A 23,501-nucleotide genomic window follows, 5' to 3' on the forward strand; every position below is an offset into this window, starting at 1 on the left:
GAATGTGTAGAGGGGTGTAAAGGCTACAGTAGTGAGGCCAGTGAAAGGGCTGAAAGCTCTGCTTTACCATCTGGACATGCAGTCAGAGTACACCTTAGAGCGATCAACGTTCTCTTTGCATTCTTCCCACTCTCCTCTCAGTATGACATTCAACTTTTAAAAAGAAATTTAAGAAAACTTCATTTTGTAAAAAATTCTGTTTTCAACAGAACTGTGAGACCAACAGGGTTTCGTACGTGAAGTTCAAAGGATAATGGAAGCCAGAGCTGTGTAAATAGTTTTTCTGAGGACATTGCAGCCCACAAGGTTTTATTATCTTCTATCAATTCTTCTGCTCATACGTCTATTTTCTGATGTTACTGACACAACACAATGAAACCTTGAAATTTTTAGCTTGCCAGTGTTTCTTTTTTCCATCCAGTGGTTTTTCACTCTGCCAAAAGCTGTGATGAAATCACTATGGATAACTGACCTTTGACTGGTGCTAGGAAGTCATCAGCCCAAGAAATCCGTGCTATATCCAGGTCTGAAGCCAAATGGACAAAGATCACAGAAAGTGGAAGATAATGATGACAGTGACCTCTTGGTAACCCTCCCTAAACAGCAGGTTGATAACATCAAGTGTGACTTGAGGAACAGTTCAGCCACCAACGCTTGCTTATCCTGGCATGCTCACAAGAGGCTGCACTGCAGAGCTTGGCCAGAACAGCAAGAGAAGTCAGCTGTTGCTCTCAGGGAGCTGATTTTAATCAGCAGCCTATATCACCACTGCCATTTGACACACGGAGTAGCTGAAGTACTGAGAGGAAAATCATCCCTCAGATAACCACCTTTCTCCAGACATCAAAAGCGGGTCAAAGCACAGGTTGTGCACCTGATTAACACTGCTCAACACACCTAGCCTAGCATAATGGACTGAGATGAAGAAAAAGAGACTGTTCTGTTTTCCAACCCAAACATCTTTGCCAGCATTTAATTCACAGGCACTGTGGAATTACTGAATTATGTCCTGTGTGGGTCACAATTTGAAATAATTTTGCTGGCCCAGACTTCACAGAGCATTTCCTCATTATGCAAAAGCATCTCACTCTACACACAGTTATTTGAGCACCCCTGAGATTTAAGGCTATAACTCTGCCAGATACAAAGATTCTCAAAAAAACAGCATAGATGAAAGGGTGCTTTAGTTCAGCTTTCCTGAATTTGTTAAAGACATCTAACAGTCAGGGTGGTGCTCAAGAAATTGAGCAATAGTGGTCTTAGAGTATGTTGGCATCCCAGCATCCACAATCATACCAAAGAAACTAACCTGGGGAGCACTGCAGCTCTGTGGAATGGCCTGTCCATACAAACCACCTGGATCCACCATACTCCAAACCTAAACCATGGAAAAGAGCTCATAACTGGCAAGAACTGACAGAGATGCCAACCTCACCTTGAATGACTTGGTTATTGCAATGGAAGGATCCTTTTGTTTCTTAAATTCAACCTGGTTCTAAAGTTTGACCTTTAGGGAAACATTTCTTATCTCATCATGCCATGGTGGCATTTAAAACAGCTACTTTAGGAGCTGTGGTGTTTTGCTAGAAGTGCTACATAGTACAATTAGGTACAAAGTTTGTATGGAACACGAATCACAAAAAAATGGGAACTGGAGAGCTGTGTGATGCAACATTATAATTTCTGTTTACTCATATGTTATAATCCTGAATTCATTTCCTTTGCATAATTGGTTTTTTCCACCCATATTGTAGAGGCATTTAATTTTTACTTCCCCTAATTTTATGCAATTGTTAGAATAGTACAATTTTTCACATCTGGGTAGAAATTACACAGTATCCAGTCTTGTTGATGGTTATATAATGTAGCAAGTGGAAATCACCATTTAGCTTTACTGTCATGCCCTCTGTATTAAGGTGAAAAATCAAACTGATACAAGTGCTTTTGAAATTAGATCATTGTATCACTGAAATGCAGGAACTGGTGTCACTAAACTGAGGGGGGTTTAGCACTAGTTGATTTTAAAAATGCATGAATTTTGAAGCGTCTGGCTTGGAGAAGATTTAATGAATTATTAATCCTCACATGTCACAAATCCCATGCTCTTCATTCCTGTATGTCTGCTTATATATATATTCACTAGTCATCATTTTCCCTGTAAATTAAGGATAAATTAGCTATAAATTAGGTAACAAGTTTTATCCATCCCACATTTTCTTTTGTTTGACACAGATTATCATAGATCTAAATGCCAGAGAAGACAATTATATTCATGTAATATGACCTTCTGCAGAATACACTGACAGTGTCATTGAGGAGTTTCTAGATTAACCCCTTAACTGCTCTTTAAAGCCACAATAAGAAAGCAAAATGCATATTTCAGGAAAAAATATAGCTTTAACTATAACTTTAAAAAACTTCAAGGGAAGGCAAGGCGTGGCATCCTTACTCAAGTTTTTTCCAAAGCATTGCTAATGCCTTAAATAAATAAACTATCCAGATGAAGAGATAGTTGAATGTAGTGCAAAAGCCATAGAGCTCAGATAACAATAGGGTGTCCTTATCCTTCTGGAGCCTCCTTTACATCTGCCTTTAAGCTCCAATGTGTTTTCCTCAGCCATCACATATGCAGTGGGGCAGCACAGCAGTGCTGCTGGTAAGGAACAGAGCAAATCCTTAGGGGATGTTGAGGTGTTTTGAGCCTCAATTCACCTTGGGTATGAATGCAATCTCTCTCAAATCTGTCTCTCCTCTAAGTTTCCATATGGAAGTTCATGTTGTTTCTCTGTGTATAAACTACAGTACCTTAAGTGCAAAACATACAAGAAATCCTTAAACTACACCACAAGTGTTCAACTTTTTATCCCAGCAATAATGGAAATGTCTCACTAATAAGGAGCTTTGATGTGTTACATCACCCCTTTGCCATCTGAGTTCACTGCACATCTTTTCTCCTGTAGGGACACTGGCAGTTGCTTACAGGTGTTAACCAAGGGCACAGCTGCAGCAACTGGTCTTTAGCTAGGCCAGGGAATCACATCCCATAATACCAAATCCTGGTGTTAACCATCATTGTAACTGCTTACACATCTTGTTCCAATGTTAAAGAAGAGAAAGCTTTGTCATAGGGTTAATCAGAAACAATTTTGCACATACGCAAGTCCAGAAGATTTCAGGTTTTAGAACAGAAATTGAACTTTCTGACAATGTCACGCATGAGTGCCCTTACCTAAGTAATAACCACTCGTGCCTCTTCTCAAATTTCCATTTGTTAGTGAAATAAGAAAAAACCCAAACCTCTAACTTCAAGAGCTTTTTCACATGTTGGAAGTTCAGTATTTAGAAGTCTTTGCCAGATGCATAAATTTCAGAGGAGAGATGCAACTGCACAACAGCACATAAGGATATGTAGTCACAAGTGAAGCCAGCTACCGTACATACAACAGGAGCAGGAGAGTGTAAGCAGAAAGTACAACTTACCAAACTGGAGTTTGGCAAAGCATATGGGCTAATTCACCTCCTGTCGAGAAAGTGCTAGAGGGGTTTCTTTTCTGGGAGCAATTTAGACCTCTGTGTCATCTGGCAGTGGCAGAAGGGTGCCAGCAGGATGGAGGCTGTGGCAACACCCCAGGAACAGCCCTGTGAGCCATCAACAAGCTTCTGGGTATCTGACTTCTGCTTTCCTGAGTCTTATACTGATAATCAGTTGGGCACAAGTCAGCTGAGGCTTTGATCTGAGGATGTATATTTCTGCTGGGGAAAAAAAAAACTCTGGGGAGATAAATGTCTATCTCAGCTAACCCTAGAAGGGGAAAAAACCCCATCTGCTATCCTACCTTTTGGTCCTTTTGGGTCTGTGAGTGCTCTATCACAGCTATTCCCCCACCTACTTTTTCTCCTGGGAATCTTGCCCAATTTTGCAGAAGACTGTACTCCCCTGCAGTGGGTGTATTTATTCATTCATTCATCTGAGCTGCTTTGCATTCACAAACTCCCCAGATACAGGTGCTATGGAAAATAAGCTATGAACCTCAAGAACTGGCAAAAACTAAAGAAAGATTTTCTGTGAAAGAAAATGACACAACTTCTGTTGCTGCAGAAATGTCTGTTCTGCTTGTAACAACACCTTCCACAGTACACTGATAAGAGGCGGCAGGAATATACCAAATTTGTCCATAAAACAAACAACAAAAAAATCACAGGCTCTCATTCAGTGCCTAGTTTCCAGTTTGTGCCCTGTGTGTGGCAAGAAATAAATGTACTTACATCAATTGCATCTGAAAAAGTCAAACAGTGCTGATCTGAATTCTAACTTGAATGCATATTGGTGGGATGAGATGCTGATCCATTTGCACAGTAATGTGCTATATTTAAGTCATGCATCGTGGCATCTTCAAAGAGGCCAGTCATAATTATGATGGATTAGACTGCAGAGTCAGTCCTAGATGCAGTAATTGTTTCACAGATGCTGATGATGTGACTTGAATTTTTAATGAATTATAGCTGAAGAAAAATATGTGGAGCTTCTAAATGATCTGGATAAAATACAGCTATGGGAAAGACTAAAAAGACTAACTGCTGCACTTGGGGGAAGGTAGATTTACTTTGAGAGGTAGAGAGTTCATCCCACAATGACTGTAAGGACAACCACAAAGACTTTTTAAGATGTAAGCAAGTAGAAATACTATTCATAGTATCCCAGTTAAAACCAGTAATAAAGATATCGTGGCCATTTATTTTTTGACAGTTCTACATTACAAATTATGTTACTTTACATTTGCTGTGATTTGTAGTTGCTTGAGAAGGTTTTTACTCAGGTGTGACTTGAGGATAGTGAATAACTTGCGTGTAGACAGTGAGGGAAAGAAGTATAATGCAAAGTTACCCCCATCCTAGATGCATTTCAAAGAATGCAAATCTGGCATTTTTAATGCATGAATTAACTTTGTATTTTGAAGAATCAAATGATTTCCATGTTTTTTGCAATGTCTAACACCAGTCCCTTTTACACTGCAAGTGGTCAGAATTTGGGGGAACATACCATGAGATCTTTGAGAATGATGAACAATAATTCATCTCACAAGATAACCTTGTGGGTTTTGAGAACAGCATGATCCTAAGGCTCTTTTCTGACCACAGATGTGGTCAGAGGGCTCCTTTGAGGGGTTTGCAAGCTAAGTTTAAAGAAATCAGGGAGCTCCCACTTCTAAAGAAAATGGTGGGTTTATCTGATAGATAGTAAAGAGTTGAGAAGAAAGATTGCCTGGGAATTCCCAGAAGGAATTTGGTTGCAACCCACAAGGTACATCAGAAAAAAAGCCCCAAGGCAGATTTTGAGGGCCAGCCTAAGTTCCTCGCAGTTTTGTATCACAGACTAAAACTTTTTTTTAAAGAAATAAATCTTTCAGAAGCAGCTTGACAGCACGGTGTTAATCACTATGGTGCCCTTTATTTCATTTTGTACTTGCAAAATGCAGCAGCCTATTCACTCATGTCTGTGGTACACCTGCAGTTTTTAGGAATGAAAGGTGTGAAGGCAAAGTATGGCTTCCAAATTAGTCTGGCATTTTATTTTTGAGACACTCTGGGAGGATTGTTCTGCCGCCTGGCCTAGAATGACACATCAGAGGAATCCTTTTCACACAGCTTTCTGCTAAGCATGGAACATCATCTCCCTGGGAAAGCTGCAAAGGCTCATGTCTTGTGGTACTATAAAGCTAGGGTGGGAAATACCTCTAGAAGGGAATAAGCCTACACTACCATGTTAAAAAAACCCAGGCAAGACAGACAAACATATTTCTCCATCTTCCTGCTCTTAGCTTTCCATGCAAAAATTCTTTTTTAAAGTATCATCACTCGCAGCAAGAACTTCTCCACTTCTGTTATAGAAAAAACCCCATAAATTGAGTAAAGGAAGAAAAAAAAAAAAAACTTCAGGAGGTCAAAAGTAAATCTAAAAAGTTTGGCAATCAGAGGAAATGAATACAAGTTATCATATAGGTGCTTGCTGGTGAAAGTGTGCATTTGAATTGTACTGCTACTGAAATCAGAGCTGCAAGCAGAGAGAATTCTGCTGGATGCAATGTATTTAATGAATTAATATAACTTCTAAAAGCATTTTAGAATCACATTACTAAACTGAGTAAGGCAATACTGCACTGAAAACTATACAAATAACATTTAAATAACATTTAAAATTAAATTTTAATAACATAAAAATATTAATGTAGGATAAATACATAACCAGAGCAACCATGATGGGAGAATTTTTTCAGTATAATAGTTCTTCTGACATAGTGGCAATACCAGCCACATGTCATGCTTCTCCTGACTCTGCAGGCCAAGCAGAGCTGACCTGGTAATGGAGAATCCTTCAGATTCTCCTTTATGCAAACCAAAACTAAAAGCTTCAGAACAGACAGGCATATATCCAAATTTTCTCTGTGCAACTTCAAATCTGTAAGACCCACTGTCAGTCTGCCTTCTGTCATTTGTGACTGGTTGAGAACCATAAACCAACAAAGAATAAATTACAAGCAGAGTCAAACAAGGGCTTTATCTATGTTAACTGGGTCTGTGAATTCTGGGAAGATGCATGTGAACAGGATTAGCTTGTCATTGTATGGAATTTGCTCACTGCACATTGTCAGTCCTTTTATACAGCTAAAAACTTCACTTTGGAAGTAAAGAGTATATGAGAAAATGGGATTTCCCATTACAACAAAGAAGAAAAAATCCTAACTCCATAGCTGCAGAGCTCAATTCAAAACCCAAAGCATGGTTTAAGCCATGCTTGATGTCTATATGTAAATCTGAAAGGATATTGATACCTGAAAAAAAGTATTTCCATCAAACCTTTCAAAAATCACTCTATTTCTGTCAACTTTATTGATCTGCTGATGAACTGTAAGAGTTCTCATGGACAGCAGTCAAGTATAGCTTTGTCTTGTGTACTGTGCCACTTGCATGGTCTTCAGGAATGCCAGTTTTAAAAGACCCTGTCAGGCAGCTGCGGACAGGAAAAAAAAGTTTTCCCCTCTAATTGGAAACTTGGTGGCAATACTCCTTCAAGTCAGACAAAAGAGGTTTGGCACACTTGATCAAATTACAGGATTAGCATCAAGTCTGGGAACCACGGTTTCAACGTGACTTTCTGCCTTACCAAGGGCAAAATGTGATGACAGAGGAGTCTGTGCAAATCATTCAAAAGCAGAGAATAGTTTTTACACCATTACAAGAGATTTCTTCTGGTAAAATATCTTCTTGTGTGTTAAATGGGGGTAAGGAAGTCACTCCGTATTTTTACTCTCTTTTTATCTTCAAGAACAAACCTTTAAGAAAAAGGGAGACCTGCAAGAAGCACTAGGATAGGGAAACACCCCTCGGGTGTGCTTGCAGGCTCACGCTGTCAGGGCAAAGGGTGCTTGAGTGCTGCAGGAATTGCCAGTTACTGGCTGTCCTTCAATGAAAACTAAAACTGACTTGGATTCTCTCCTGTTTCTTTTCTCTTTCAGATACGTTCAGAGTGTAGCCTTGTGGATGGCCTCAGAGCAGGCCAGATGGAACAGGACAGAACCAACCATGTTGACGGCAATAGATTGAGTCCATTTCTAATACCACAGTCTTCTCACGTCTGCCAGGCAGAGCCTTCTGCAGTGAAGGTACAGAACGGGAGTCCAGCAACAGAGAGGTCTGAAGTAGAAGTAAATGGAGACCACAAGCCACTATTCAATAAAAGCAACTTTGGAGTGCCCCACCCGAAGGGAAGTCCAAACAATCGTGTTAGCCCAGACCTTTTACAAGAAAAGAAAGTATATTCCAAATATATGCAAAATGGTGGGATCAAACGCACTTTTAGTGAGCCCTCTCTGTATGGACTTCATGAGAGCAAGAAAGTGAAACAAGATAAAGAGATAAATGGAGAAAAACCTGAGCCAGAGGACAATAGTGAAAAACCAAGTGTCTCCAATTGTTACAGTGAGAAGAAATCTGAGAGTTTTAAAAGACAAGAAAACGAAGTTTCAGATTTGATACCGTCTACAAGATACAACAGCGTTGGTTCAGAAAACCCTCATGACCTTCTGATTCAGGATGAGCAGGAGCAGGAAAATATTCATTGCCATAACAAGGACATTGTCTTACTACTTAAGAACAAGGCAGTGCCAATGCCTAATGGTGCTACAGTTTCTGCCTCTTCCATGGAAAGCATGCATGGTGAACTCCTGGAGAAAACACTGTCTCAATATTATCCAGAACATGTTTCCATAGCAATGCAGAAGAACACATCTCATATCAATGCCATTACCAGTCAGGATACTAATGAGTTGTCCTATGAGACAACATATTCATCCCATACCTCAGGGCAGATCACTTCCCCACAGACCTCAAACTCTGAGCTGCCTCAAGTGCCAGCTGTGGTGGTTACTGAGGTCTACAACACAAAAGATTCCAGTAAACCACCAGGTAGCTGTTCACTTCAGAAACCAGATCTACAGCTACAGCAACAGATTCCAGGCTATGATACTCACCAGTTACCTGTAGGAAACAGTAATATTCATGGAAGCGTAGGGCAGATTCTCAACCAAGACCTCTCTCTAAGTTCCAGCAGTAACCTGCAAGCTCAGAGCACTGCTCTGGAAAGGTACTCTGAGCAAGCAGAAAATAATGGTGCTTTCTTTACACAGAACTCAATGTTTCACAAAGATTCCTCTACTGCTCCTGCTCCAGAAATGAACAGTGCACTGTCTGCCGCGGTGCGAGAAGGACACCACTCCTATGACAATAGGTGTGATGAAACTCTTCCTGGGGAGATAAAAAATGAAGGGCAACAGGAGGGACCAATGTCAGAAAGTCCCAGCCTCAGCCAACAACAACTTCAACCTCAGCAGAGCCTTCTGCAACAGGCACAAATGTCACAAGATGTCAGTGAAAGCAACCCGCAAGCTGCTGTGGCCGCCTCGATTCCGCAGCGCCCCGAAGGAGAGACGCTGGCGTCAGAATCTCCCCTCCAAAACCTGCATGCACACAGAAGTGGGGGTGAGTTGCAACAACACTATCAGCATTTCCCAGGACAGAGAGAACCTGAGACTCCTCCTGACAAAGAAAAGGACCAAGTGAAAGAGCCTGTACAACAGGCTCAACATTATTCAAAACCAGCCTGGATAGAACTGGTTTCCACCCAGTTCCGCCAGGGAGAGCCTCCCCAGAAGCCCAGCGAAGCATTATTGCGGTCTATTCTTCAGTACCAGGCAAGCACAGCCCAAACAGTTTATACAAAACAGTATGCTGGAAGTCCTGATTCATTAAAGGGGCCTTCAGGACAGGCCCAGAGCCAGATGATAATGCAACAGGAACAATTTCCTCCACTGTACAAAAGCGAGAGCTCCCAGCTGCAGCCGCATCCCCCAGCTGACCAGCAGCTGCCGTTCCAGAAACACTCATCGCAGTCACAGCTTACAAAGGTGGATTCCCTTCTCAAGTCCCAAGTGCAGCAACACCCTCCACAGCAGCTCCATTTCCAGCCAAGATCAGAACAAGCTGAACAGCCTTTAGGGGCCCCCTTGAAACAGCAGCACTTGAATCCCCAACCAGGGGAAAACGGGCAATTCCTGCATTCACACATCTTGCAACAGATGCTGCAAAAACAGGTACATCCAGTGCAACTGCCATGCAGTCCACAGCTAACCCCAAACCAGCAGCAGGCTCCACAAATGAAAACTAAAGACCTGCCCCAAGCTGTACCCCACCCCCAAAGTAATGCTGAGCAGCCTTTAGACAGGACGTCCTTCAATCAACTTAAAGCAGATGAATGTTTCCAAACTGGGAGTAAGTATGCTAAATCAGCTGCATTCCCACTGCCTAACCCTCAGCTAGGCCTGGAGCAGGTACAGACCATGAACAACAAAGCTCCCCTTTACACTCAGAAGGCAAATGCCAGTCTCCAGCACCCTTGCCCAAACAACAGACACCTGAGTTCCGAGAAGAAAGGGAACGCCGCAAATATGGAACACTTTGGAGCCAATAAAATGCAGGACTTGCAGCACGTGCAGTATTTTTCAAATAACTTGACCGCAAAGCAAGATGTGAATCACTGTTTTCAAGAACAAGAACAACAGACACAACAAGCCTCAGTTCTGCAGCTGCCACCCCTCCAGCCCTCACAGGGCTATGGTGCTAGTCTGAACCAAGACCTCCCAAGCAAACAAGCTCCACAGATCCCTCAGCAGTACTTACCACATGGCCAAACTGCCCCCCACGCCCAAGAGCAGAGAGGCTGTCATTTGCAGTCCCAGACCCCTAAGGATTTTCAAAAGCATGCTGCTCTGCGGTGGCATCTTTTGCAAAAACAGGAGCAACAAGCATACCAGCAACCCAAAACAGAGATTGGTCCCAGTGCAGCACGCAAGCCTATAAAAATTGAGGCTGGCACAAAGTCTAATGTCTGCATGCGCCCATCAGCTGGGCAGCTGGAAAACAAAACGTGGAAAAAAACAATTAAACAAGAGAATCAGCACTTTGGCTGCGAGAACACGCAACAAAAGAGCATAATTGAGACAATGGAGCAGCAGTTAAAACAGATACAGGTCAAATCACTGTTTGATCATAAGACTTTTACTCTCAAATCACCCAAACATGTGAAGGTTGAAACAGCAGGCCCTATTACCATCCTCTCACGAAATACCAGTGCTGCAGATTTTGACACTCAAACCCCAATCTTAGATCAGCAAGCAAACTTGTCTGCTGAGAAAACCCCGACCAAAAGAACAGCTGGAACTGTTCTCAATAATTTTTTAGACTCACCTTCCAAGTTATTGGATACGCCTGTAAAAAATTTATTGGACACGCCTGCCAAAACCCAGTATGATTTCCCATCTTGCAACTGTGTTGGTAAGTGCTGAGATGTACTAAAAACGTAATAGTTCACAGGAAGGAAATGAGCCTTCAAGCTGGGATCACAGAGTTAGCTGGATGTTTTTGTTGGAATATTTTTTGGGGGTTTTTAAAGAACAGTAATTAGTGAAGACTTATAAAACTGGGATTTTACACACTTATGCCCACTCCACTTACCAACCCTACACAAGGCCCCTTTATCATTATTTCATAAAATCATATTTGATTTTTCAGTCACAATGCTTGTGGCTTCAGATCCATTCTCCTTGAGCAGCAGACATGTAACAACAACATACTGATAAAAAATAGGTCATAACTTTATGACCTAATTTATTTGTCAAGGTTAGATACAGCTTTTAAAAAAACTACCCTGGTCCAAAACTTCTTGAGCCTTGTGGACAGTTTTTTTGCTCGAACAGTGAAATTGTTGAAGTTTCCCCTAGTAAAGCATAAGAAAAAACAGATGTCAGATTATTCCTCACTTGTTGCAAGAGTTTATCCTTCTTTTCAGGCATTTGTCTCCTGTAAGGCTAAAGAAACCCATAGTTTCATAGAGAAGCTACACAAGCAGCACCAAAAAAAGCAGTGGGGAGACTCTTGTTGTTGCTTGATGGCAAACCCTATCTCTAAGAGCTGGAAAAATAGAGCAGAGGGAAGCAGAGTGACAGGCATGGGCCCTGGCCCAAGCTTTCATACAGTACTGACACTGCACATAGCCAAGTGTAACAGGCACTTTCAGGCTCTACTGCATAAACTATTCAGGCTGAGACAAAAGCTTCTGCACCAAAATGAGAAGAAGAAAATAAAAATCCTTGTTACTGTTTCAGTTACTAGGATTTTGTATCGACTATAAAAGAGGAAAGTAGAATCAATTTTCCAAAATGCAAAATGGACCTTTTTGCTTTTTTGAATGTTGGGGCTGTGTCTCAGAGGTGATATGTGGGAACAAAACTAGGAAGTAGTGTATATCTAGAGCTCCCAGGAAGAACTCTGGAAGCCAGTTCCTTGCTCTTCCTTGTTTGATAAGAAACAACCTTCAAAAGATAAGGTTTTTTTGAAAACACAGTTGTCATTTTTTTGGGGTTTTAAAATATTGTTTCTTCCATATAGTTACCACAAGTTTTTCTGGCACTTATTTCCTTATCCTCACTTTTTTTTTTCCTACTGAAACCACTAAGCAAACTTAAGAACTTATCCTTCATTGCCATTTTAATTCTTCAGCCCTAGCAGACAGCAGGAAATATAGGAGTATGGAACTCTCTCTGAAGAACCCAGTGCCACAGCATAATCTATAGGTTTATTGCTCTTTCTAATCAATATTGTCCTTAAGAAGATTAAATTAAGCCATTCCCCACTGGCACATTCATATTTATACCATGCCTTCATCGTGCTTCCAGAGGCTGGCTGTCAAGAGCAGCACCACCCATCCAGCCTGTGGAGTTAGCATGGCAGAAAGCATCAAGTCAGCATTCAGACATCAGCCAGCACAGCTCCACCATCTCCTGACCCCAAGCAGGGCCTGCCCATTTCTTTCACACAGCTGAAGCCTGCTTCCTGGTATCAAACCAAACATACAGCATGTGTTGTGACTGCTGATATGGTCCTACCTACACACAGAAAACTGAGGCCACATTCTTGGCATACAAGGGTTTTTACCAGGCCTTGGGCATGATTTTTTTCAGCAAACTCGAGGAGGGGAGGGGTCATTTTGCAGTCTTTTCGTGGGTGGCAGGAATTCTCTGTGTAACCTTAGTGGCCAGTTTTTCAAGCTCTAAGTTCCTGCACTGTAAAAAACAAGTACAATACAGCTCCCTAACATCAATATTTACCACTGTTATCCCATTTATCCTCCTTTCTATATACTGGGAGAGGAGGAAGTGGGAGAAGGAGAAACAATTGTTTGCTGATAACAGGAAAATGCCAATTTGAACGTCAGTGTAGAGCCTGAGGTGTGGAATAAGTGTTTGTGCTAGGGAAAAGCACATAGTCCCATTCACAGCTGTTTGCAGGATTGGCCGTTGCTGTGCATGTTTAGTACAAACTGTGTGGGCAAATACCTGAGACACAAGTGTTTGAAAACTGACCCCAGCCTATGCAGCAGTCTTCTAACAAGCTAGAGGTAAGCTTTGAGACATTGTACATGAAAAAACTGAGCTTCAAAGTAATAACCTTTATTTTGTTTTAAACAGAGCAAATTATTGAAAAAGATGAAGGTCCCTTCTATACCCATCTAGGAGCCGGTCCTAATGTGGCAGCTATTAGAGAAATCATGGAAGAAAGGTAATTAGTGCAAAGGCACAGAGCAGATTAACTTTTATCCTTTTGTGGATGTCAGAATTTTTCCAGCTTTTGCACATAAAGAAATAAACAACTGCAAATCAAGTAATTACTTGTAGGCTCAGCTACTCCAGCGTTGCCAACATTACGCACCCTGCTATTCAGCAGAGAGTCACAATATTTGACAGGGCTAACAGCCTGCTGGCTGGCACGGGCTGGGCCCTGGCACACACATGCCAGCAAACCCAAGCCGGAACAAGTTCTCCCCAGCCTGCCAAGCAAGGCGGCTGGCAGGGGCTGCAAAGACAGGCATGGAGCTGGTGCTCCCTCCGGCTAGGAGAATGCCAGCAGAGAAGGAGGATAAGGAGCAGAATACCAAATTTCAGCATGTTTCCCCTCACAAAATTACTAAATGTTTAGATCTCATTCATTCATGTCCAGAGGAGTGCCACGACATTGCTGGATGGGATTTTAGCCCAAAAATCGATAAGTAGTGTTGTGAGAAAACATTTCCCTGCCTTGGAGTATTGCGCAAACCCAGTCTTATCTTGATTATGGACAATCCCCTCTCATCATGTTGCATCATGTGGTGCATTTATTACATCAATGCTAACCAAACCAGGAATTTTTAAAGGCACAGAAAAGATATATGATATGTGCTGTTTAAAAAGATGAGTAAGCACAAACCTCACCAGCCTACCTAAGATACACAAATTAAAAGCTATCACAAAAGTGACTTCTGCACTGTGAATTCTGCATTGCTTGTAGCCAATAACGACCAGATTTTTAGAGGTATCTGGGAATTCAGTTCCCCCCTGAACAAAGAGGCAAAAGAAAAACTATTCAGTTAAATCAGAGACAGATGAGAGTTTGATTTGTTGGTACCTTAGAAATCTGGACTCCACAATAGCAGTGAAGCTCCAGCTAGTTTCAGCTGAAGCTTCAAAAAAGCAGGTGGGCATTATTGTAGTGCTGGGTCTGAGCTAAGGAGCACCATTTCTTAGCAAGGTCTGTTAGCTTGTGTTCATCGCTGCACAACCATGGGGCACTTGTAGCCTATTAAATCCTTCAGATTAAAACTTAAAGTGTTTTCTCTTTCTTAGCACCTCTTTCCCTGTGACTCTTATGGCTACTGGTTTGCCCCAGTAATTTTCAGCTTGGGAGCAGCTTGAGTGCATGTAAACTACATAAATCAGCTTCCTTCTGGGAAGGAAGTGAACACTGATTCTCTGAAGAAATTCTTTACCATCTGTTATCTCCAGAGCTCTCACAACTGGTTCTTTAGTATTTACAAATAATAAATAAAAGAGGAAAGGCATTCATGTTGTAATGTCAATTAGAGAGATGACATTTTTTCTGTTTTTTTACATTGGAAAGTAATTTTTCACTCTTAATATTGACCTTACCTTTTTTCTTTTTTAATCTAATTTCATTTCATGTTGGTAGAAGGAAATTAGGAGATACCATAGCCAAAGTGCAACTAATCAGCCAGGTTCAGCAGAGTATAGCAGCAGCCAATTGAGCAATGGCTAGTGTTCAACTGTACGGTATGAACTACGAAATTCTCTGACTGAAGAACTCCAGAACTCATTAGTTAATTTTGTATCCCTAAGTAAAAAAACCCCAAACCTTTCACTATAAAGATACTCTCAAGCATATACGTTCAGTTGGTGACATTAATCACAACTCAAGCACTTTTAACCTGGCTTCCTATGCATATGGATTGACTGGTAAGGTATCAGCACTGCTAAAGAAGACAGGATTTGGATTTAGACTTACACTTAATATTTTAGCTATGCCAAAACTAATTTCTTGCAGAATCCATAGCAGATACAGACATTTTACCTCTTCCTTCTTCCAATTCCTACTTTTGCTCAGTGAGATTTGCTCTAGTTTTAAAGCCAATCAGCTTTGGCCTGAAAGCAAGCATGACAAACATCAGGCACTAATTCCTTTCTGACAGTTGAAAAAACTTGGGACGAAGTCCATTTAATTTCCAGTGTGTAATGGCCAACATATTTCTACAGAGGTATCCACACAATTGTCCTGCAACCAGATTAGAAAACTGATAGAAAATATTAAGATTTAAAAATGTTTTTTTGAATGTTTTTAATTAAAGAAAAAAATAAATACTATTATCCAAGCTTAAGCAGGAAAAAGTGACCTAAAGTTGCCTGCAGAACATGTGTAGTACAACTTCATTTTGTTTGTATAATTTCCTGTGCCACTGAAACTTCACTATGAGATCACATCTAAAAATAATCATTTTTCATTTCCTTTACAGGACAAAAGTTTAAATACAGATACTGGCCCTTAAATATACCACCAAGATTTTAGTGCCAAAATAAGAGAAAAAAGGGTCAAAAGTCCTTAAGGAATCACTAAATGGCTGCATAACAGGAATATACCTTGATTACTCTGCTGGTAAAGGCAAAGAATAAGGAGACTGATTTAGACAGTCCCCACACTTGGCTATTAAAAGTTAACAGCAGTGAGAGTGGCAGAATTCCAGAAATGGTGATGGAAGTGCAGTTTGCCCAGTGCCCAAGGAGCAGCCAAGTGGCCAGGGTGGCTCAGTCTGTAACACTGAGGCCACTGTGTGCTCCTGGGCTCAGCAGGTAGGCAATCCCAGAGAAATGCCTGGAACTGGCTCAACACATCCAGCACCTTTTTTATTGAGTCAAAATAGCCTTCACGTGGCATTTGCCACATATCTCCACCTGGAAAGTGGATCCTTTTTGCTCTGGCAACAGCACTGCTTGAATATGGAGCTAGATCCTGCCTTGAGAGTGTAATCCCCTTGTTTGAACACTTCAGCAAGAGCTGAGCTTGCCCACCTTGGCTGCAAATAGGCACACAAATAGTGTTGTTTGAGGCACCTTGTGATCCTGTCTGGAGTACAGAAGTCGAGTAGAAGTAAATAAGTAACAATTTATGAGAGGATTATAAAGTAAAAAAAATAGATATGGAGCAAATTAATCCTGACTTAACTGATTCACACTAAGCCAGAAACAAGCACAGAAAATTAATAAAGTGACTGTTACATGCCAGCTGTTCCCTGACAATTTAATTATGCACATTTCACAGAAATAACTTCAACCCAGAAATTAAAATAAAAATATAAAATTCTTCACCAAAATAAGGAGACTTCTTTTTTGAAAAAATTTCACTTTTTAAAATGTCATCTATAACAAATGCTCTAAAGAAATGTCTAAAATATTTGGTAATAATAATGTGATGCTGATAATTTTTACCCATCTGGGATGTATTAAAGACATTTGCCTTTCTTAATGTATCATTCCACCACTGTAATAAAATCATTAAGACAAACCCATTGCACATCTTTCCCTGTAATTCATAGTGCTTATTTTTCTAAGATAAGACCGGCAAATGTGCTCCATCTTTTCAGTGTTCACACAGAACCACATGAATCTGCTTACTGTACATGTTTTTGTTTTGTTTAAGATTTGGACAGAAGGGTAAAGCTATAAGGATTGAAAGGGTTGTCTACACTGGGAAAGAAGGCAAAAGTTCACAAGGATGTCCAATTGCTAAATGGGTAAGTGATGTAAACAAATTAATGTAGTTCGGTATGATGGTTCATGTGGCTGACAGCAGTGACATGTCCTGTTAACTGACACTAGGAAACTTCAAATAGCTCAGCAGCAGCAGTAATATGGGGTGCCTGTAGCCTGCTGCCACCCTTCTCTCACTCCATTGACTTGTTGCATGGAGAATAGCAAGAATAACATTTAATTCAAAGGTATGAAAACCTAAGAAAAAGAGCATGTTTGCTTAAAGTTTTGCACCACCTGACATTTTCACTGCTGTTTAATTTTAGCCTACAAATAAGTCCAGTAAGTGCACCACTGTTATGTCTTTAAAACCACCTCCCAGCTTGAGAGAGGTGTTAGGACATCCTCTCAGCAAACACTGTCATACTTTGGAACAAATTACTGAGTGGTTGGGATTGCTGGGGAAAGATAGCATGAGGAAAAACGAATGCATTGTAGTTTTTATGCATGCCAGACTGCACCCTTTTTAGGAAAAGCTTCTCAGTGCTTATGCTACTGGAAGGACACATTTATTTGAAAAACATCTACTGCTTTCCTCTTAGCACTGTAATATTTGTATGTAATAAGAGGAGGTCACAAAACTGTGAGGCTGGTTATGAGTATAGCTGGTTAAGTTTGGAAGGGAAGGGGAGAGAGCTCCCTTGTCCAGTTATTTAGTCCCTTCCTTACTGCCTGCCTTTGCCTGCATGCTTTGTGCCCTAAGACAGGTGTCCACTACCCAGCTCTGTGCAGGGAGACACCTCACTGCTCACTTCCTCGTGCTCACCAATCAACCTGGGCCACACTCCCAACACAGATTCAGGAGAGGAATCCTGCTTTTACAAAGCTGGTTTCCACCACCACAGCTTTCCATGCCATCAGTCACCCTCTTAGAGACAGCTTCATTAAACACAAAGAGCGTTCAACAAAGAGTAGCCCTGCCATATCACAGTGAGAAAAACAGACTGAACTGCCAGAAGCAAAGAGGAGGATACAAGCAGAAGTAAGCTCCCCAGACGCACAGTAATGCTGAGGTTTCCCTCTCTCTTGCTCTTCACATTAAGAATGGCATCGTTTGTGTTGGGGCTCTGGGGTGTTTGTTGCTGTACATGCAGGTAGTCCGCAGAAGCAGTCAGGAGGAGAAGCTGCTGTGCCTGGTGCGCGAGCGAGCGGGGCACACGTGTGAGACGGCCGTCATCGTCATTCTCATCCTGGTCTGGGAGGGGATCCCGACCAGCCTGGCCGACAGGCTCTACTCGGAGCTCACCGACACCCTGCGCAAGTACGGCACGCTCACCAACCGGCGCTGCGCCCTCAACGAGGAGTAAGTGCAGCAGGGCTGTGCTCACCAAACCTGCAGCTCCATCTTCAGACCCAGCTCCTCTACTCATGCTGCTACCCTGAAACATCTACCTTCCCAGCTGTTTCATGCGGTTTGGAAACCCACAAACTTTGTAGGAAACCCAAAGTAAACATTCTTATAAATAGGGAAAAACATTTTCTCAGAGTTGTGAAGCATCTCAGTATATTTAAAAGAAGATATCTCAGCAGGAGCCAGGATAGCTGATACCTCAACATTGAAATAAAAGCTGGGTGCACTAAAGCATACTTGTGTAAGCTGACACAGACCAGCCTGAATTTAAAGAAATTGCACTGTATGTCTTTCCCATGCCTTTCTGAGAGACAAGAACATTTAGACCAAAATTACCACAGCTATCACTGTATGTTACTTTGGCTTCATGGGTAGAGTCATATTTCAGGCATTATTGCTTAGCCCCTGACAGAGGGCTCCCACATTCCTGCAGGGCTGTCAGCACAAGGCCATGTGGCACTATGAATATCAGTACCTAACAAGGCACCACACAAACTTACCCTCACCCAAGCAAAGCCATGTTTCTCACACAAGTGTAGAACCCCCAAAGACCCTGCTTTGTAGCCAGGAAATTATTCACTCTGATAAATTCTTCTGTTATGATGTGTATGTCTCCCTCTTGCAATTCTACATTATTTACTGGTGGGAGATTATACACACTGCTGATTCCCTGGAGCACTGGCAGAATGCTGATGGCCACTGCCAGAGCACCACAGGGGGACCTGCCTGCTGCTAACAGCTGTGTTCTCTTATCTTTTAGACGGACTTGTGCATGCCAAGGGCTGGACCCTGAAACTTGTGGTGCTTCATTTTCCTTTGGTTGCTCCTGGAGCATGTACTACAATGGTTGTAAGTTTGCCAGAAGCAAGATTCCAAGAAAGTTTAAGCTGATGGGGGATGACCCAAAAGAGGTTGGTATCCATTTCTGAAATGAGCTTGATTTGCAAAGAAATGTTTTCTGTCACTCTGTAAATAGAGATAGAGTACAAGAGAGCAGGGCCTGAGGCCTCCCTGAGTGCTGTACATGTAGGGTAATTAAATAACTGCCAGTCAAAACCAATTGATTCCAGTCACTGAGCCAGCTGAATTGACTGTCCAAATTCTGACAGCTGGTAAAAGCCCTGAGACTTGAAACCATGTTTGCAGGCTTCTGCAATTAGAGGAGAAGGCATGGCCTGAATAATTCTGGCTGTATTAGGCCTGCAACTGAGCATTCCCCAGTGGCACAATGGAAGGGTTACCAGCTAATGGCACATAACACTGCAACTGGAAACCAGAGCGGACTGGTTCAATGGAGACAAACATGATGAAACTCTGAGATGACAATAGAAAGAAGAGGATAGGAAGACTCATTCTACATACAGTCCTGCCCCACTGAATGTTTCCAGACTGGGCTCTGTGTTACAACAAACTGGTGAATGTTTAAAACGAGCCAGAGTAATAAACATTGACCTTAGCCTGGACACAAGATACCCTGAAGCTATGACTGCAGTGACTCCTGGACACCTCCAGCAAGTCATGTGAAGCTCCAGTGGCCTAGTCTGCTTTCTGGCAAGGATGTGCCAATTTAGTCCCTTGCTTGTGCACTGGCATGCTAGTTTCACTGTATTCTGATGTCTTACACAAACCCAAGCATTACTCTGTCATAATCAGAGAGACAGATAATTCCACATCCTACAGCCTGTGCTGAAAAGAGTGCACTGTTCAGAATACCATCATAACTAACATACAGGTTTTCCTGCCCGCTGCTCTTCTACAGCACCAAGAACTACAGAATAGCTCTCCTCCATACACGCTGTGGCACAAAGCCTTCTTTATCATAGTCTGCAATCCTAAACTACCTACATTTCTAAGATGATACCTGGCCAGAGCACACCACGGCACTCTTTCAACTTGCATTCTTAGATTTACTTCCTAGGAAAGCCAGATTTATGCAGGAAAGAGGGCTTTACCCTCCAGTCCTGGTCCCAAAGTTAGGGGCAGCCAAAGCATGCATCCAGACCAGGGATTGGGTTCCATAGCACAGACACAGTTTACAGGCAGCACAAACAGAATCCTCACCAATAAAAACTAGAAAATACACTAACAAATGCTAACCTACAGGCCATACAAAAGCTCCACATTCTGGCAGCAGGCACAAGGTCACAGCAAGATATTTTTTGACAATTTCATGTCAAACCAAACTAAGATATTGTCTCATAGTAGGGAATGCAAACTGTCAACACACCAAATGCATTCCTCTCTGAAACCTGTTTTTTCCCAGCTCTTCACATCTTCCTTCAACACAAAAACTCCTAAAAACAAATATGCCATTCCAGTATGCCACCATTCTGTGTGCATTTAAAATTAAAGATATGATAAACCTCATACAAGTGAGGTTTTGAATTTGGGATTCTCATCCTTATATGATGGTAAACAACTCTGGAGTATGTTTTAGATTTTATTTTTATTGCTTTATTTTGACAGTGTGCAATTTAGAGAAAAAAGGAAGTGTGGTCATTCCCACCTCCATATCACCAATTACTAGACACATCCATTCATTGCTTAAGGATTGGAAGGTTTTTGAAGGCTGCAATATTTAAATACTTTGAAATTTCTGCATATAAAAATATTTCAGTATGTCAAAGTGTTGTCATCGCAATGTGCAAACCCCTTAAATTAGCCATATTACTTGGATCATTCTGATGTTATTTCTCTCAAGCTTTCTGAAGAGTATTATATTTCCACAACTCCAAAAAGGAAAATAATGAGTATTATCACACTTAGATCTAAAACATATGCATGTTGAAGAATATAAAACGAATTAGGAGTACAGTATATGGTGTTCTACTGCAGGTTTTCCACTACACTGCTATAACTGCTCTATTCCTTTAAAGGCCTTAGAACAAAGAAATTAAAAGGAGATCCACAACAGTCACTGTCTATGAATCTCCTTTGAAACACCAGTGATACTGATTCATGCCTTTACACAACAGTCCTTACACACAATTGTGTAAAGACCCCAACTTGTTGGATCCCAGATGTACAGCATGGAAGTGTCATTGAATCCTGTTTCATCTCTAACAGGAAGAAAAACTAGAATCCCATTTGCAGAATCTGTCAACCCTGATGGCACCTACCTACAAGAAGCTTGCACCCGATGCATATAACAACCAGGTATGATGGGGGAAAAAAGGAATATGAGCAGTCATGGAAATAACCTGGTTTTTAACATACTTCCCAATGCTTCAGCCTTGCACCAAACCATCACATACATTTTGTGCTAACATTTCTTTGATATCAGCATGAAGACAAATAGAAATGAACAATGTCACTTTAAATGCTCTCACAAGTAAAACTAGCAGGATTTGGTCCACTAAATAGAATTAACCTTTTCAGCTACATCAACACGATAAAATTATTTCACTCTTCAGCTCCAAAATACAAATTTCTTGATTTAGCATGAATTACCATCCAAACCAACAGCGCTGCTGTGTATATGGCATGAAATTGGCAACTGTTTGTACTCAAGTCCTGAAGCCACAGTTTCAGTTCTGCTCTCTTAAGAAGCAGATGAATTTAGTTTTCACCAAAACGCCCTTTGTAAACATGCTGTTAAAGTGAAGTTCTATATTTTAATACACTCAGTCCTGTGTATGGACTCAAGTGCCTGCACCAGCCTTCTTGCACGAAGGGATCTGTTCTCAGACACTTTCAGAGCTCTGAAGAGTTTCCCACTGTGGCTGTGTCTCATCTACATTTCATTACAAAATATCTTTCAGATAGTTACACCAAAATTTGACAGCACACCACTTGCAAACATGTAACTGTTAACCTTATTTTCGTTGCTCAGGTTTACTACTGTTAGGAACATTCACAGAACTTGAGTCCCCAAACTTTCAGCATCTACCGCACACTGTGACATCACCCTGCTTTTCTATTGACAGCACGGTACAACCAGCACAAGACAGATTCTCAGCTTTAACAGAAACAGTCAATTAACAAAAAACTGTACATTATTATCTGCTGTAAAATTCATTCCTTTACTGTGTACTTAGTAGCAGCTAGACAGGGTAAGCAGACTCAGTGCAGACTTACCCAGTTTCACTTACCTGATCTGATAATGTTTGGAGACTCATTATGGAGAAAACTGTGGCTATGTGCCCACTAGCTGTGGTTATCTGTCCAAATATCTGGGAGACATTCTGCAAGACAAAATAAGAAGAGAAAGAAAAGAAAAATGAGGTGGTGAACAATAAATTGTTTCTTTGCTTGGGCTGCATTTCTTTTCCCACAAAAATTCACTTAAGAACTTTTCTTCGAGTAAGCTGTGGTGCTGCCCAACATTTGTTGAAAATACATGCTTTTACAAGTTTCAATTTTTACCTTCTGTAATAAGGCATATGTATAGCTTGGCTTATTTCAGGAGTTTCATGTAGACCTTGTATTTGTGGGGAAACTGTACTTGAGCTACTGCCAGTGGCTTTAAAGGGACATGATTGAGTTCTAATTTGTATGATATTGTAAAAGGTTCTAAAACCAAAAAAAAAGCACTAAAACCACATTTCATATGCCCAGATTTATTCTAATCCAAATCTGGACCACTTCTGGATTACAACCAAGAACTGGAAAAGGACTGTTTCCCAACTGGACCAAACAGAACATTTCGGAGAGCAGCTAAACCCATATAGTTTGATCAGACAATTATAGTCTGACTAACATTTCAGACTGCTCACATTTAATTCCAAAGAAGTTTACACAGTTTTCAAGGGTTTTTCTGGTCTTGTTTTCAGATTCCAGGGAAGTAAATAATCCAGATTTGAAAAATAAATGTCTGTGAGCAAACTAGACATATTTTTAGTGATTTTGAATGAAGACTTGGCAAAGCATCTAATTTGACCTTAACTTAAAAAGGGATCCATTAAGTTCCGTTAAGTGTAGATGTTCCATGCATTCACTTGAAAGGCTCAGGAATTTCAGAAAAGCATTCTATAAATGTGGTTTCATTTTTAATTTTTGAAATAAAATATGAAACCATCATTTTTCTAAGGCTTTATCTTCCATTACAAAATCCTTTCTTTTTGTGTAGGGTGTGTTAATGCATTTTTGAGTTCTTTGTAAAGCTCCTTAATAATGACTGCATGGGTACAAAGAACTGTCTTGACTGAATTCTCTCTCTTTTTAGTCAGGGTGGTTTAGATTTGTACTTAAGCTAATGAAATACATGTTTAGCATGCCAAAATATTACAAATCAAAAAGCAAATTATTGTTTTTCATTAAATCATTCTGGAGTCAGTTTTGTAAAGCCACTTTCCCTTAATAGCTTGGTATACTTCCAGTCTACACAAACATATCACTCTCAGAGTGCCAGTCACGGAAACCATGCACTGCATTTGTCATGTAAAAATACCAACCCCTGGCAGAGTAAT

General features: G+C 41.0%; 1 protein-coding gene across 2 annotated transcripts in view; it reads left to right on the forward strand.

Annotated features, from left to right (window-relative positions):
• TET2 (tet methylcytosine dioxygenase 2) overlaps positions 1 to 23,501 on the forward strand; it is a 71,196-nt gene that overhangs the window by 39,638 nt on the left and 8,057 nt on the right. For both annotated transcript variants that reach the window (XM_064710912.1, XM_064710913.1), the window contains exons 2-7: positions 7,515 to 10,887; positions 13,080 to 13,170; positions 16,633 to 16,726; positions 17,837 to 18,045; positions 18,854 to 19,004; positions 21,160 to 21,249. In XM_064710912.1, coding sequence (XP_064566982.1) covers positions 7,515 to 10,887; positions 13,080 to 13,170; positions 16,633 to 16,726; positions 17,837 to 18,045; positions 18,854 to 19,004; positions 21,160 to 21,249 — 4,008 coding nt within the window. The remainder of the gene's footprint in view (positions 1 to 7,514; positions 10,888 to 13,079; positions 13,171 to 16,632; positions 16,727 to 17,836; positions 18,046 to 18,853; positions 19,005 to 21,159; positions 21,250 to 23,501) is intronic.

This window comes from Zonotrichia leucophrys, chromosome 4, assembly GCF_028769735.1.
Source record: "Zonotrichia leucophrys gambelii isolate GWCS_2022_RI chromosome 4, RI_Zleu_2.0, whole genome shotgun sequence".
NCBI classification, from domain to species: Eukaryota; Metazoa; Chordata; class Aves; order Passeriformes; family Passerellidae; genus Zonotrichia; species Zonotrichia leucophrys.